At 45.1% G+C, this 15,935-nt stretch overlaps 1 protein-coding gene across 2 annotated transcripts in view; it reads right to left on the bottom strand.

The window, feature by feature from the left end:
- Nucleotides 1-205: 205 nt before the first annotated feature.
- The window catches only part of BORCS5 (BLOC-1 related complex subunit 5), a 78,188-nt gene continuing 62,458 nt past the window's right edge, over nt 206-15,935 (bottom strand). For both annotated transcript variants that reach the window (XM_055809282.1, XM_055809283.1), the window contains exon 4: nt 206-4,346. In XM_055809282.1, the coding sequence (XP_055665257.1) occupies nt 4,116-4,346 (231 nt within the window). In that variant the 3' untranslated portion in view covers nt 206-4,115. The remainder of the gene's footprint in view (nt 4,347-15,935) is intronic.

The following is a 15,935-nucleotide window of genomic DNA, read 5'->3' as shown; positions in this document are numbered from 1 at the left end:
CATATGTTTCCTTACAGTCCCAAGGCAGAGGCAGTCCCGGGCAGCCGAAACTGGCCATCTCCGTGGCACAAAGTGGGTCCTGTGTACAAAGCAGTAAAGCTAAGAAATGACCTTTCGCATGTGTAGTGTCCATAGACTTCAGAGCAAGAAGCGATGCACTGTAAATGGATATTAAGCAAGGCAATCAGAGAAACAACACACTTGGAAAAGAGCGGTACCAAACGTTTTAATGCTGGAGCTGTGGAACACGTGGCATGTAGGGAGCTGAAGTAGAGCAAGTCTGCAAACAGGATAACCACCCATAAACCAAAGAACACTCAGCCACAAGGCTGGTAATCAAAATACACCCTGGCAGCTCAGGAATGGGAGGGACATTACAACAGTACTTCTGGAAACCACTGGCACGCAGACCGAGAGAGAGGGGCTGGCTCATGCAATGATTGGGCCTGTGAAAACGTGTATTTCTACTCTTTCTGTGTAAAAGCTTAGAGGAGGGGGAAAACACACTTTAAATGTTTAAATATATTTAAATATATTTAATTTTAAATACATATATTTAAAAAACCCGCCAAAATCTCTTTTCTGTCCCCTTCACCAGATCTTCACAGAAATTGCCCTACAGAGGTTGGCACTTTAGCACCCTGTCAATGCATTAAATTACAAAAAACAATGGAAACAACAAAGCAAACCTCTTCTGCCCGTGTAGTACACGGAGCGGTGTAGGATACAACGAGCACCAGTGGCAGCACAAAGAGGGGGTCACAACAGCAAAGTCAGGGTATGAAGCAGAGCAGCTCAGGCCAGTGGGGAACCACAGACCCAGAGACCCCAGCTTTTCAGGAGACTGCGTATCAAGAAGCTTAGCCTATACCCCAGACCACACACCACCTCAGAAAGCAGAAAAGAGCAGAAATGTTTGTTTTCAGTGGAGCACACATAATTATTTTCTGTTCATAGCACTAACTTCGTGGTAGAAGTAACAGCTAGCACATTTGGGAGAGATACCTGAGGCCTTCTCCAACAGTGTTTGCCTTGGAAAAGGAAATTCATTAGCAGAAAGGTAATTCCAGTCACATCTCAAGTCTCCTGCTAAACAGTGTGAAAGTGAGTGAAGCAACAGTCTCACCTTGAGCATCACCTGCATCCGAGATGAAGCTGAAAGCAGGGTACAGAGCAAAGCGAACAAGGAGCAGCCAAGCAACAAACAGCAGCTCAGGACGATGAGGCAGGAGACGTCTTTCCCTCAAGCGAGAGGGCCAGACTTACAGTTAATGAAGCCAGTGACAATGTTTTATTTAAAACTGTAAACCATTGTTTGAGAACAGTTAGAGGGTGCACTACCTTACAGTACCCAAGACAAGAGATGATCACCTGTGGAATGAAGGTGATGACCTGCATGCTTTGGAAGAGGTCAGCCTTTGCGTTTTGGCTCTGATTTCTTTCTAGTTAAGCTATTCTGTTTTGCACAACCTACCCTTCCTGCTCAGAAAGGCCCAGCAGCATATCCACAAACTCAAAGGCCCGTGTTTGTAGGAACAAGCACTTTCGCCCATTATCAGCCCAGTGCCTAGGTGTTTTACCACAACCGAGGGAGGAACGGATTTGTAGCCCTCGCTCCTGCAGCCTTCAGACAGGAATACTACTCGCTTACCCTCATTAGCACTGCAAGAAGCAATGCTTTGATCTGATACTTAATAGCCTAAGGCCAAATGTCTAGAAGCTTTACAGGAGAGAGCATCTGCAGCCTAGCCCCTGCCTCAAGATCCAGCATCGGGATCTTCCCACCAGTATAGGCTTCCAGCACACCAGGGTGTGGGATATCCATGATCCTGTCTGGCAGACAGCTGAATGTTGCACATTCTAAACTTCCAGACAGCATCATCTGGACGAAGAGGACAAAAACGCCTGCGGCCGCTATTTAAAGCTGCTGAATATTTTGGCGTGTCTGACGGCGGGAGGCAGAGACATATTCCATGATGGACAATGAGGACCCTCATGGGCACAGCCACGACAGGCAAGTTTTCATGGGTTGTTAAGTCTCATGTAAGCTTTTAACAAACAAGTTAAAATACTGCAGGACACGAGGAAGGACAGACACCTGTCGTTATATCCTGTGCAACAGCATGTGCCTATGTATATACAACTATGGAACAACTCTGCGGTGGAAGCAGCAGACAACGATGCCCACTCTGCTGTCTTTTCTAGAAAATCTCCTGCTGAGTTCCTTGCCCTCCCTGAAGCAGTCAATCGCCCTTCCCAGGCCATCATTTTGAGCGGCTTCATTTCCATGTGACTCCGCTTTCTGACCGTGCTCAGTGGGCCCTGGGGTCAAACTGCTGCCGTGGTTCAGATACGCACCCAGCCTGGCTGCACTCTGCATCACAAACATTCACTCCAGGCCACACGGCCCTTGGGAATGCAACAAGAGAACAGCCCGTTGCTTCCTGCCACTAGGCATTAATTAATACTGTCAAAAACGTACTGCACTCTTATTCCCAATGCTCAGAGACAATCTTTTGCTGATTAAGTGCTCTTAAATACTAAGAGGTATCGAAGCAAGTCACCTTTGGCATGTCACTTAGCCTTGTGCTGTCCTGGAAGATGGGCTGTCGCTGTCTCAAAGAGGACTGTCCTCACCACTGGCACTGCACTCCTGACATACAACAGTCCTTGGGGTCCATGGGCACACTTCAGCCTCCGCACCAGCAACAGCATCCTGGGACTAACGTGACACACACAAACCTACCTTTGACCCAGCAAACCAATGGCTCCTCACTTCTGGTTTCGTGCTCTTTCTGCTGCAGACAAGAGCTGCCACGCAATGGCAACACAGGCTGTTAAACGCTATTTCTAGATCTGTAAATATTTTTACAGCAGCATGTAAAATACACCCCTGTTTTATACAGGGAGAAACCAAAGCTCGGAGAGGTGCTGCAAATTGCCTGCAGCTAGCAGACCAGTGGCAGACTTGGCAACCAACCTGTCTCCTACGGGCCAGCCCAGCACCCTGGTGGCGCGGACACGCTGCCTGCCTTCCAGCAGGACCCTCCACCTGGGAGAAGGCAAGAACGTCCTGTTGCCTTTGGAGCAGCTCGCTGAGTGCGGTCCCAAAGGGCCCTGTGGTTTCAGTCGTTAAACACCGTGCTCAGGCAAGCTCTTGGCATGCTGGCAGCTAAACCAATGCAAAGACCCAAAGGACCTCATGTCTCTTCCCTCCAACTCCATACACCTGAAGGTGAAGAAACAACTGCATCCCTCTGGCAGAAAAGACAGCACCAAGATAACTGGAGTGTCCCAACAAAAGTCAAAAAAGACACCTCGTGTCCAACTTTGGGATGTAAAGTGAGCAGGTCGGTGCCGGGGCCTGTCAGAATCACTGTGCAAGGTAAGGGACACAAAATGGCACCAGCTGGGACACGGGGACATTGTTAGGGCAACGGGGAGAGGAATGCTAAGGCTTGCTTAACATTAACAGACATACGTATCCTTTACAGCCTCATAAATTAGGGAGCTCGTAAAAACAGGAGGCTCAAGGAGGACATGCCAAAACCCTGCCATGCAAACCATGTTAATTATGATAATAGGCAGATTTTAATAAGCCAGTTCCTGGCTCCCACACTTTCACCTATAAAACACACATATTTCCAAGGCAAGGGGATCTCAGAAATACCTGCCAGCCATCTAATCGCCTAAACCCCAGTGGCACAAAAACCATGTTAGAGGGTTTGTCACAACCCATATCCCTTTGAATTTTTCTATTTAAAAAAAAATAATAATCAGATGAAAAATAACTCCTCCTCTGTAAACTCCAATCCAGTCACAGCAATGAAACAAATGTCTCGGCACAGACGGTGGTAGTGGTAAAGGAGACAGGAGGGCAAGAGGAGGGAGATGAAAGAACGGTAAATCATCTTCTCCAGACGACGGGACTGGGGAGCTCCTGGATTCCTGGCTGTGCAGTTCTGGCAGCTGACACTGCTCTTCCTCCAATGCCCTGGCAGAGAGTCAGGCAGCACTGCTGCCTGCTTCAAACATCTGCCAGGCCAGCCTGTTGGAAGCGCATCTGTGCTGAACTCTGGAGCGTGGAAGGTGAGGAGGGGAGCCGGCTGGATCAGCTATGACTTTAGCTCCCGGTCGGGTTTCATGCTGAAGGGCTCCAGCCTCTCGCTCTCCGGCAGCATGCTGTTCAGCCGCTCCATCAGCGGGATCGTCTGGTCGATGCCCATCTGTATACGGCGGAGGATGGCAGACATCTCATTGACCTTCTGGATCTGCTCTGCATACCTGGCATACTTCTTCTGGCGCTCCTGCATGAAGCTATAAAGGTTTTCCACAGAGAGGTCCATCTGTTTAAAAACAACAAGCAGAGCAAGATGCATTAGGCCAACTGTTACCACAGGCCTTTCAGCACACTGTCTTTCCTAAAAGCGGCTGAGAAGCACCTTAGATGGCCCACTGGAGATACCAGCCAGGTACAAAGGAGCTGCTCTGTAGGTACGTAACCAATCTGCCATGAAATGGGATAATTTATAGCTGTATACCAGGGAGGACACATGACCACCTCAGTTCTACACCCAAATACTGAGTATTTGATCAGAAAATTCTTGGTTTTTACAGGGTTGAAAGCAAACAGGCACTGCCAAGGATTTCCCAATAAACCATACACATATCCTCCAAGTTATCCAAACCCAGAGAACTCGTGGCCTCTGCCTACACCTGTTGTATATTTTCAGTGGAGATCATTCACTTGCCAGTGCTAATTTCATCAGCTTAGCCACGTTACTCTGTGACTAAGCCATGTCTATTATGACCGTCATCATCTGGAAAACTTCTGCCTTGAGAGAGACCCACAATGGATTGCCACTGTCCCTAACTTCCCCAAATCCTAAAAATAAAAGCGTTATGAGTGACCCCAGGAGGGACATTAAGTAAATCAGCCGTGCAATTAAACACGGTAAGTACCCAAACACATCTCGAGCATGATGACAATGACAGGAACTGCAGCGCTATTCCTGCCATTGAGTGATGAAGACAGCCTTTATAATTCACAGCCCAACTTTCTCTTCAGCCAGACCTGCGCACCCCAGGCGGGATTCAGCCGATAGCTGCTAGTGCTATATACACATCAGCCAAGTTAGACAGTTCAAGCTGCTTCATCCATCTGTATATCCAGAGAGCTCAGTAACAGGTCTGTTCCAAGCCCTCAAGCGCACACCTGAACCTCGGTTGCTTCGGCTCGCTGCAGCTGTGCTCGACAGCCACAGTTACTGCAGTGCACTGGCTCTTCAAACTGGTATGGCTGAGCCGTGGGCACACATCCTGCAGCCACGCTCTGCCCTTGTGGGAGGCAGTCCCCTCGGTTGGGACTTGGTGCACACCAACAGCGGCTTCCAAGTGAAGGGCAGGAGGACGCATGCCGGCCAGTTTTAGACCACTGCTGCCTCTTACTGCCATTTTTCCAAACCTCTCCCATCTAATTACCCTCAGAGGAAGGAGGTCACTGCTCGTGATTAGTCAGCTCAGGGAATTGGTGCTGAGAACTCCAGGTCTACCAGAAAGCACAGGTTTAATCAACACCCCTCACTGTGTCACAGAACCAACCCATTCGGTAGAGGACAGCAATTATACCTGCCACCAGGGACAACACAAATTTATTGGTGCAGTGCTAAAAAAAACCCACAACTGTGCTGACCAGATCACGACAGCAAGAGTAATCCTCACCCAGTACAGCCCGTGGCTGTAGGGAAGAGCCTGCAGCAAGGGGAGGATTGAGTAGAAATAGTGCAAAACTGGAAGGGGCATCCCTCCCTGAGGAGGGAAGTCCCACCAGACAGAGAACTACTGTCCCACTGGTGGCAGTAGGATTTGACACTGGGGGAAAAACTGGGGCAGATGTGTTCGCTGAAAGATGTCCCTTTCAAGCCCTGGGGAAGAGGTCAAGTCCAAAATAGTCGGACAAGAAAATCCTTTATTGAGAAACCTAAATCACAAACAGCATTGAAAACAAAAACACAAGATTCTGCTGAACTGTCATGGGGAATAGGAAGCGTTTTTTTCCCCCCTATCACCTTCATCAGAGCTGGATAGAGTACCAATTAACCTTTTATGTTGTCTGTACTTTCTAGTGGTCTCAGGCTGAATTCTTCCTCTTTGCTGCTGTGCTTTCCTGTGAATTCCTCTCTCCACGCTTTCATGCACGGGACAAAATAAAAACCAGCAGAGCAGGAAACTCCAAATAGAGTGGAAACAATTTAAGCCTACACAGGGGTTTCTATTAAAACCCCAGCTTAATTTAGTAGCTTGGCGCTAGCTCTGTAAATTGGAGTGTGTAAAAAGCAGACCACCACCAGGTCTGCGTGGATGGAAGTAAATTCAATCCAGCGCCTAAAACCATCCTACCTAATGAGAGACAGTGGCGTGGAGTGGCAGCCAGTCGGAAACCTGCCAAAAGCCAGCATGCCTCATTAAACTGAGCAGCACAGGGACACAGGCAGAAACCTCCTCTGGTGCTGAGGTTCTCCTCAACAGGCAGGTTCTCCACGTGGCCTCACAGTGGTACGCAAGAGGCAAAGCTCACACATACCAAGCTCTGGAAAAAACAAACAAAACAAACCACCAAGAAAAAAACACCCCAAAGGCCCCCTTTTCTCTCCATTCCAATAATTTCCATCTGTTGACTTTTAGGATCCTTGTGTAAATACCAGTTATGTCCACTTACTGGAGGGGAACCTGGGGAGAAGCTGACCCGCAAAAGGAAGATGAAATGCAGTGTGGCCTTCCAAGCTCTTTGCTACTTTTGGACACATTCACAATGGCTATAAAAAAAGCTGCCTCACAAATAAGAGAAAGGGTGGAAGTGAGCGTTTCCTATGGTTTCTCTACACCTAGCATTCCAGTTTGCCTGCTGCAGGAGGCCACAGCAGCTGCATGGCCAGCAACACAGCAAGGAGGGCTGAAGCTGAGCAACTGTGAGGAAAGGTCAATTTTCACTCAGACTGAACCTGGTCTTTTTAACTTGGAAAGAAAAAAAAAGAAAGAGCTACGTGTTAACTCCTGTATGTAAATGCCAATGCCTCTTTGCAGCTTTTCTTGAAGCAGGCCTAAATACACACTTACATCCTTCCTGCCTCCCCCCGCTCCGAGCAACCTCCTCCAGTGCCAGACCTTGTGCTTTTACCTCTCCTGGCAGGCAGTCCCATTCCTCTGGCACTCACGTGGAGCCTTCAGTGGCAGGACTCAGAGGGTCAGCCCTACAGAGCCACCAGAGAGACTAAAACTGTCCTTTCGGAATCTGCAGTGAACAGGGAATGCCCATGAGAATCTGCTTAATTCCCAAGTACTTAATTCCATACAGTAGCAATAAAAAGCATCTTGAGAAGGGGAGCTTAGGCAGAGTCTGCTCCCCTTGCCTGCAGCCAAGGCAGTCTGTGATTTTCAAGACACTCCCCAGGGTCAGATGAGTGAATTTGCCTTCTCTGAGCAGTCCCCAGCAATTCACACCTCAATAACACGAGGCCCTGCCACATTCTCTTCTGGAAAACACTCCGGTCTCAACCTTCTTGCCCATCCCTGGCTGAAAAGCTCTCTGGGAAAGCCCAGAGAGACACCGCAGAGCCAGCAGCACTCCCACTGCCCTACAACCATCTGAAAGTGTTTATCTGAGCCATTGTTTCTGCTCTGCTTGCTTCGAGCTTCCTACCGTGCCAGGCTGCTACAGCTGCGGGCAACTGCCCCATCGGCAGGTCACCACCCCACACCCACAAGCCACAACAGATGTAAAGGTGTGCTGCCACCAGGCCCTTGATGACTCCACCACCACTGAGGCTTCACCACCACCTATTTCTCCTTCAGACTCCACCACTGAGTAAGCTGTCATCATCCTCAGCTTACAGGTACAGAAGAGTTTGGAGAGTTAGAAGACTGGACCTGAAGCCTGTTCAGAAGCAACAGAACAAAAGCAGAGGAGCAGAGCCCAGCATGCAACGTCGGGGTCCTAGCTCTTGTCAAAGCAAGAGGTTCTGCCCAGCCTGGTCTTGAGGAAAAAAGATGTGTTCTCAGTCAAGGGGTGAAAGGTCCCAATGCACATCTTATTTCTTCCAAAAAAGAATTCCTCCTGTTAAAGCAGCAAACCTGAGGCTGGGCATGTCCACAGTAGAGGACAGGATTCTTTCCCCTTCCTACATTGAAAAGGACACTAGAGTTTTTTCAGTTTTTCTTTTATGAGTATAGTATCATACAAGCAGACAAGCCTAAAACTCACCTTCCAGCACAATGTACTTTTTTTGTACAGCCAGTGACATTCAGAATTTGGGTCTGTGTCTGCTTCAAAGCTCACGACTCCTCCATGGATCAGAAGCAGCAGGACACTAATTTATGCCTCAGCTTCACATTTTAAACATGAAATGACATCTACTGAGCTTTTCTTTCTTCAAATGAAAACAGATTCATAATTACTTCCAACAACAGTGCAAGATGGGTATTTCCCCACTTAAAAGGGCCCCAGCACAGCCCCTCCTGCTGCACCATTCACATTGTCAACCAGTAAGGGCTCGCAGCCTCTCCTCTGCATTATACAGGCTTATTTGTAACACCACATTGATGGAACACAAAAACAATTGAGGGTACTTTCAGACATCTTACACACCACAAATTCTTGCATTCATTTTAAAATTCTTCGTGGCCCACACTGCCAAGAAGAATAAAGACATTAATTTAGCCCATAAAAAGACTGAGGTCAGCACTGGACACTGCCCAGTTCTTTTCAAGAGTCCATGCTGAAAACAAACCAGTACCCTATGTATACCTCTTACCTGGCATGGTGTTACGATGCCTCTGTTATGGACATGTAAATGTCCTGAGCTCTTGGAAACAGAGGTCACATCTTGTTAGTTCAATGACTGAGAATGAAAATTGTAGCTAGACACATTTCCCCTTGTTGCAGAACAAGCAAATGCAATCAGAAGTTCATTAAACTTGGAATCAGGTTTCTAGAGAGGCACCGCTGACATCCATAACAAAAATATATCTCGTAAGAGGATGCTGTGTCATTCCAGCTTCTCCACTCCCTTCTTAAAATGCCAATGAGCCAAGCAGTTTTGTTCCCCCCCACTCAGCAACAGCCTTCAAGAGCTCACATAGACACCCACTTGTCCTGTGTCCCTCTGCCCTAATGATTTGCTGCCAGCTCCCATCCTCTATGGCTGCCACTCAAAAAACACAGCAGTTAAGGTGCAATCCTTATTCCAGAAAGTTCACTTGCTAGAACTGTGCTCCGAGCACAAGCGGCCTCTGCCTTCACGTTGTCAGGTGCCTGGCTGGAGTTAAATGAACTCCTTCCTACAGCTGCACAAAAACCACATCAGAAAGTGACAGGCGGTAACATGACTGCATGCAATATTAGTCACGATGTGCTGGTGTGAAAATACTTTTCAATCAACACACTTAAAACTGAAGACAGCTCCTCTTTCTGTACTGCTTGAAAAGAAATGTGCTCAGTGAATGGCTTTTTTTTTTTTTTCCCTCTTCCCCTCTCTCTTTGATAATGTCACGCAAAGTTAGCACAATAGATCGTGATGACTTCCTGATGATGGGAACATCCTCTGTTTCTCCCACTCATTCCACACACTGGTAACCGATAAGCTTACTGGGTAGCGAAAACAAGAGTCACCCAGTCAAGGATCCCACGTCCCTCTCTTCAGCATCTGTCGTGTACCCTTCCTCTAACGCCACTGCCAGGTAAACAATTTTAATTTGTGTTTAAGTTTTGCTTTTCACATCCAAGACTGAATCCCATGCCAAAATATTCCTTTTACTCCCTCTGTAATTTGTTATTGCTGGAAAGAATTGCCAAGGGTCATTCTGTCTAAGCATCGCACAGATCACAGTCAAGTTAGAGAACGAAGAGTAACCATTTTAACTGGCTCTAACACAGAATTTTAGTAACATTAATATCAATAGGTACATCAGGGCCTTTACTTCAAAAGACCTACAGCTAAATCCATACGTGGTCCCTTAGAGCTATAGTAGATACCTGGTAGTATAAGATAGGCCGCTGCACCTGCAACATCAAGACTTAACTACTTTGGGAGGCCTTGGGTTGCACAAAAGAATTCAGAATCCAAAAGAATAAGAGGGTTCATTCTTGAAATTAGCTTTTCCACCTTTCCACGTAAATCTTTTCCTGCATATTGTGTTATTGGAGAGGATACGTTTGCTGCTGCCACACAGTCTGACCTCTGCAGCCCACGTTTCCCTCGCAGCTCCAGCTCGAGCCTTCCCTGCTTGAGAGCTACCAGCATCCCTCTGCCAACTGGCAGTCCCCCAAGCTTAAGTTATGACTGCTATCACTAACTGTTGCTAAAAAAAGAGTCCTAAAGCTGCAATTAAAACAATACCTACCTCTCGCCCAGCACTAATGAACCAGTCGACCTCCAAGCACTTGAAAAAGCGGGGACCCACTTCACAGAGGTGGGAGAAGATAGACAGCAAAGCCCAACAACCAGCAGCCATCTGGAATCTGGTGCTGTAGATGCTATAGCCAGCTCTCCAGCTTGGATACATCTCGTATCACAGTCTTGTTCTACTGGACTTTATTTACTTATATTCCCTTCAACACCACAGCTACTTATCATCTTTCTCTCTCAAAACAGCTAAACCATAACATAAGCAAGTGAAACTCAGGGCACAGTTTCACATTACACAAAAGCCAACGCAACCTCAGGCTGCAAAGCAGCAGTCCCACCCTCCTCCTCCAAATTAGCTGCATGATCACGGGCTCAGTTCTGCATCTACGTCAGTGGGGGAGAAGAAAACAAGTTTGGTCTTCCTGGGCTCCCCCTTCTTCAGTGGTTTGGTCTTCTGCCCCATCAGCTTGTTGGACTGACCTGTCAGTCTGACAGTCACAGAAGAGGAACGACCACCATGCAAAGAGAAGCACCATCTCTCCCCACTGCACATGTTCCTGGATCCTAACCCGGTGTTTGCTGTGGTTGTGTCAGACTTTTAAATGCACAAGAAGACTCTAGGCGGGGGGTGTGTGTGTGATGATTAACTGATTTTATCAGTAAGTTTTCTAAACTGTCATCAAGAAAACTTTATAGCAACTTCTACTTCATTGACTTCAACTAGTAAGAGCAGTTTTTTGGAGCTTTCAATTGCTGCTTTCGTAGAACAATCTACATCCACCTAAAAAGTAATCTCCAAAATTTATCATGACTAAGAAATGTTGTGTTACAGTCAAAGTATTAGAAATGCTTCTGTACCTTTCCTAAATGATAAAGTTTAAGAAAAATAAATAACAAAACCACACCCAGACAATACATAGGATTAATGAGCCTGTGTGTGCAACATCCTCACAAAACCTCTCTTTTGTGGAGTACAACTCCACAGAAATTAAGAAGAAACTCCTAGCCTGTCTTTAATTAGCTGTTCCTGGAGGAAGAAAAATCTGTATCTGTTACAGAGTGATCTGTTGCCTAAATGATAACTTGCACAAGTCTTATTTCAGCTACCTAAGAATTTGCTACAAAACACAGCCTTCAATTCCCTCATTTCCTGATACACTGCTGCCATATTATTCATTCAGAACACTCCTATATCCAGCCAGAGCTTGAATATTATAGGACAACAGAACCTGCAAATGTTCTTTACCCTTCGGGCTTTATTTAATCATAAATTTCAGTTCTGTGCTTTCAACATGCCAGAATGATTAGCTTTAAGCCAGTTGGTTTTCCTATCAAAAATAAGATTTTGAAAAGGGATGGCCACTAACATTAATGCGATATTTCTGAGAACACACCAACGTTCTCAATTCAGACTAAAAATATGTTATCTAAAATAGCCAGCATCATTACATTTGCAAGGCATCTGATCTAATGATACTATTTTCAGCTTCACACTTGGGACCTGACAGCTATAGGTCTTCTCTTCCAGACGCTCTACAGAAAGTCTTTCAAAATTTTTCAAAAGGGGATGCCATCTTTGCCACATGCAGTCAGGGTTTGATACACTAGAAGAAAGCATTTTCTAGGAGAGAAGACTAATTGCAAAGAAAAAGCTCTTAAATCTGTTCTCAGAGAATGCAAAGGAGCTGAGTTTTAACCATTTCCTATAGTCTGTGAAGAGGCAAAAGGATTATCTAGGAGTCTCGCTTCTTTTTGTCTGGGCAATTGCAGACAGATGGGTTCAAGCACCCTGCCACAATTACACAGGCAGTCCAGCACATCTAGTTGTGCCAGACCTACCTCTCATGTGCTGTGCAGATGGTAGACGTGCAAGAAGGCTGAAGCGTGAGACACACCCAGCAGTCAAGAGTCAGGGATTTCTGGACATCTGACAGCCCACATGAAGCTTGTGCCCTTTCCCAGACAGCCACAGTTCTCCTATGAAAATCCAAATCAACTTCTCACCAGGGAAACTCAAAAAGTACGTCAGCTCTAACAATATTATCTATTGATAATTTGAAAAAATTCTGAAAGATCTTTTTAAAGCTCTACATAAGCTCTTTCATGTTCAAACAGAATGCTAAATGAGCCAAGTACATCCCAGCGATGATTAGAAGGGGAGGATCTACTCCTTCATTCCCAGAAGAGCTACTTTCAAGGCGGACTCCACCATGCTTCCACAGTGCTGAAGTTCAAATGTCCCAGCACTTTTCAGGAGGTCCCAACATCTGGTAGTAAGTCTCCAGCTTCACAAAAGCCTCAATGAAATCTTGAGCACTGTACGTACTTTCTATAGCAAGCTCTTCGGAGGCTATAGACTATTGTTAAAAATACAGTAACAAGTGTACATACCGCCACCAATGATTCTGACAGAAGTTCAGTGAGTGAGTAGTGGAAACTTTAATCCACTCTAAACATTCATTTTTATCATATTGAGCTGCAATATCTTCAAGTTGCACAGAAGGCTGAATATTTCTCTCTCCTCATTTATGTCTACAAATGGATCTTTAGAACAAACTGATCAAAAGAGAGAAGGCATTTGAAAATTTACACTATGACCTGGCAGAAAAATTCAAAATGGAAAAGTAAATAGTTCATCTTCAGTTCTCATGTAGCTTAGGTCAGGCATAATCAAGAATTAAATTCTATGGACTGGATTAAGCAAATGGAAAGGCTATGACTCCAGAATCCTTTCTGACCTTAAAAACTCTGATCAATTCCTTGCCATATACTGCTGTAATGTTGATTTGTTTTAGAACAACTATCTGAGCACCTTTTTCAGCTGAAATTAATCTGACTTGGGTTATCTTTTAGATAGTTTTCCAGTACCAGCAATTGCTCTTCAAATACCTCACTTTCTCTTCTGGTAAAAAAAAAAAATAATCATACTTTTTGTCCACTACACCACAGTTTGGCACAGTTCATACACCTGATTACAGGGTGTTCTACCATACTATAATTCAGCATTTTATCCAGGCTTCCAGAGGTAGATGACACATCCAGTCAGGAACAACGCCCACACAAATTAATTACTAGTAAATTATATGTTTCATACCTCTAGAGCAGTGTTGAAATAATAGCTAATAATGTTCTCATACAGAAAGATTCATGCCCCAATGGTACAGAAACATCAAGGAAACCCTGCCCTTCATAAAAAGCAAGACTGACAGATTACTTGCACTAAGGCTTTGTAATACTTTCAACACAAAGTCATCTCTGCAGAGATGACATCTGATTGTTATCAAAATGCTAATTATACGGCTGCTAACAGAAGGTCAACCCCACTCCCCCAGCCTACCACCTTTGCATCTTTAAGTCATCAATGCAACTCCAAATATTTGCAAATAATACTGGTTAATCTATCTAAAACGAACATCAAACTGCTGAACAGCTTTCAGCTAACATTCCTGACACCTCCTCCACCCCAACTCTCACTAAGGGGTAAACACCTTGAAAATTTCAACTCAACATTGAAATAGGAGGCAACCGTTAAGAACAAAAGTCTGTAAAATGACTTTTTTTGTATCAACACAATCCAGCAGGGAGGGAGAAGACCATTCACAATCTACATTAACCCCAGACATATTTAGAAAGAGAAATCGTACCATTTTTGGTCTTCACTTGACTAAGTCAAACAAGTAAAGTTTTTCCAGGTTCCTCCCCAAGGTTCTCCACTCTCCAGGCATCCTTACAGCCCTTCGGTTGTACTAGACACTCACCTCCCTTGAACACAATGAGAACTGCACACAGCGTGTCAGACAAGATCCCCTCTCAGCCTTGTGCAACAGAATTCAGCATGTTCCTGTTTCTTGTGGGACTACCTTGTGTCACACAATCCAGGGGGATGCTTGCTTTGTACCTCAGATCTGTTTCATGCCCAAATTCAGTATCAAGTCTGCTAACCCTGGAATGGACTTCAATACTACTTTCCTATTAGAAGATACTGAAGATCTACAGTACTGGGGGGAGGGGGAGTTGGTTACTGCTGTTTGGGGGGGTTTTCCACCTGTAGAAAACAAGGCTAGAAAAAGAAACCAAATGTCTTAGTTTATTCAAGCTGCGAGAAGAAAATTAATTCCATTCCTTCTGGCACCTAATAATCATAAACTCCATGCACTAATCCTTACGAAAGCATTAATATAAGGCTTAGCATACTAGACTTCTGATCTTCAGTGTTAGTCTCTTAAACACCTAAATTCTATAGTAATACAAGCCTTTCTGACTGCTAGGTGCTTGTTTAATTTTCTGGTCTTCCTTGGAAATTTGGTGGTGGAAAGGGTTCCAATTTAGACCTTTTTTCAAAATGTGATATGAAACCAAAGCACAGGAGAAGGGAACATGTTTGGACTGATTTCACGTATATTCTAGGAGCAAGGGACTGGTCTTTTTTATGGCACCAAATGAAGCAGTGCATGTTAACGCAACAGATTTCAGGCCATCACAAGGGCAAGCAATCTTTCCTCTTCCTTAATAACTGCTAGATCACATCATAAAGTTCATGTACAACAGAGCACTGGCCATCTGCCTCAGGCATACACAGCAAGACATCAATGCTATGTATTAACAGTAACAATTGTGAAACTTTTCAAAAGCATTTTCCCATTTTGATGCTGGCTCGTTAAGACATCATCCCACCACTTGAGAATTCAAGCTACTTGCATGTCAGGCTGGAGAAAAATGAGCAAGATAACTAAAAGACATGAATGTACCTTCCAGTTTAACAACGCTGCATGTGTATTTCTGCATGATGGTGCCGGCTGAGTTAAGATTCCAGTCTTTATACATAACACTTCATCACAGAAGAGAGAAGAAATAAAGAGCCTGATAGACTGCCACAGTCCTCATCAATCTCCTAATTCCAAGAGGCCAAAGACTATATTTAAGGTACCGATTACTTCACAGAACACTACGTTCCCTAGCTTTTCTGAAAAACATGGCAGTGTGGCATTAAACTCCTTAAAAATACAAGTGGGATTTCAACACAGGTTCTTCCTCGTTTCAGAAATACTACATTCCAAGAATTCTCAGGCCTTTTTCTCTGGATTTGGGGCATTGCTAATTTAAATCTGTGAACCAAAAGGTTCAGTTTTGCTTGCAAGTTAACACGGACTCATCTGGAAAGTCTTTATATGTTGAGTCAAAACTAAGCACATCTCTCTTTTTCCTTTTGCCAGCCTTGGTTTAACAGGCTTACTTTTGATCCTCTGAGCCCTTCCTTTCAATGGAACGAAAGGTAACTTAGTGGTCTGATCCGTATGAGCACATGGACCTTGAAGCAAAGCCCTGAAGTTGAAGAAGCACTTTGGACTTGGTAAGGCCATTCATGTTTTGCTGGCCTAATTCAGTTTAGTCAGAAGGTGCATCATTCTCATGACTGAGTCTTGAATGTCTGCTGAAAACAAGTTTCAGAAACTCAGTTTTGGTATCACCTACAGGGAAACCATAAGTAACAGGAATGGCAACAAACGTCTTGCTCAGCAGAGTACTCAACCA

The sequence above is a fragment of the Falco peregrinus genome, chromosome 6, assembly GCF_023634155.1.
Source record: "Falco peregrinus isolate bFalPer1 chromosome 6, bFalPer1.pri, whole genome shotgun sequence".
Lineage (NCBI taxonomy): Eukaryota > Metazoa > Chordata > Aves > Falconiformes > Falconidae > Falco > Falco peregrinus.
The sequence above is the reverse complement of the archived record's forward strand: the minus strand, read 5'-3'. Positions and strand labels throughout refer to the sequence as shown.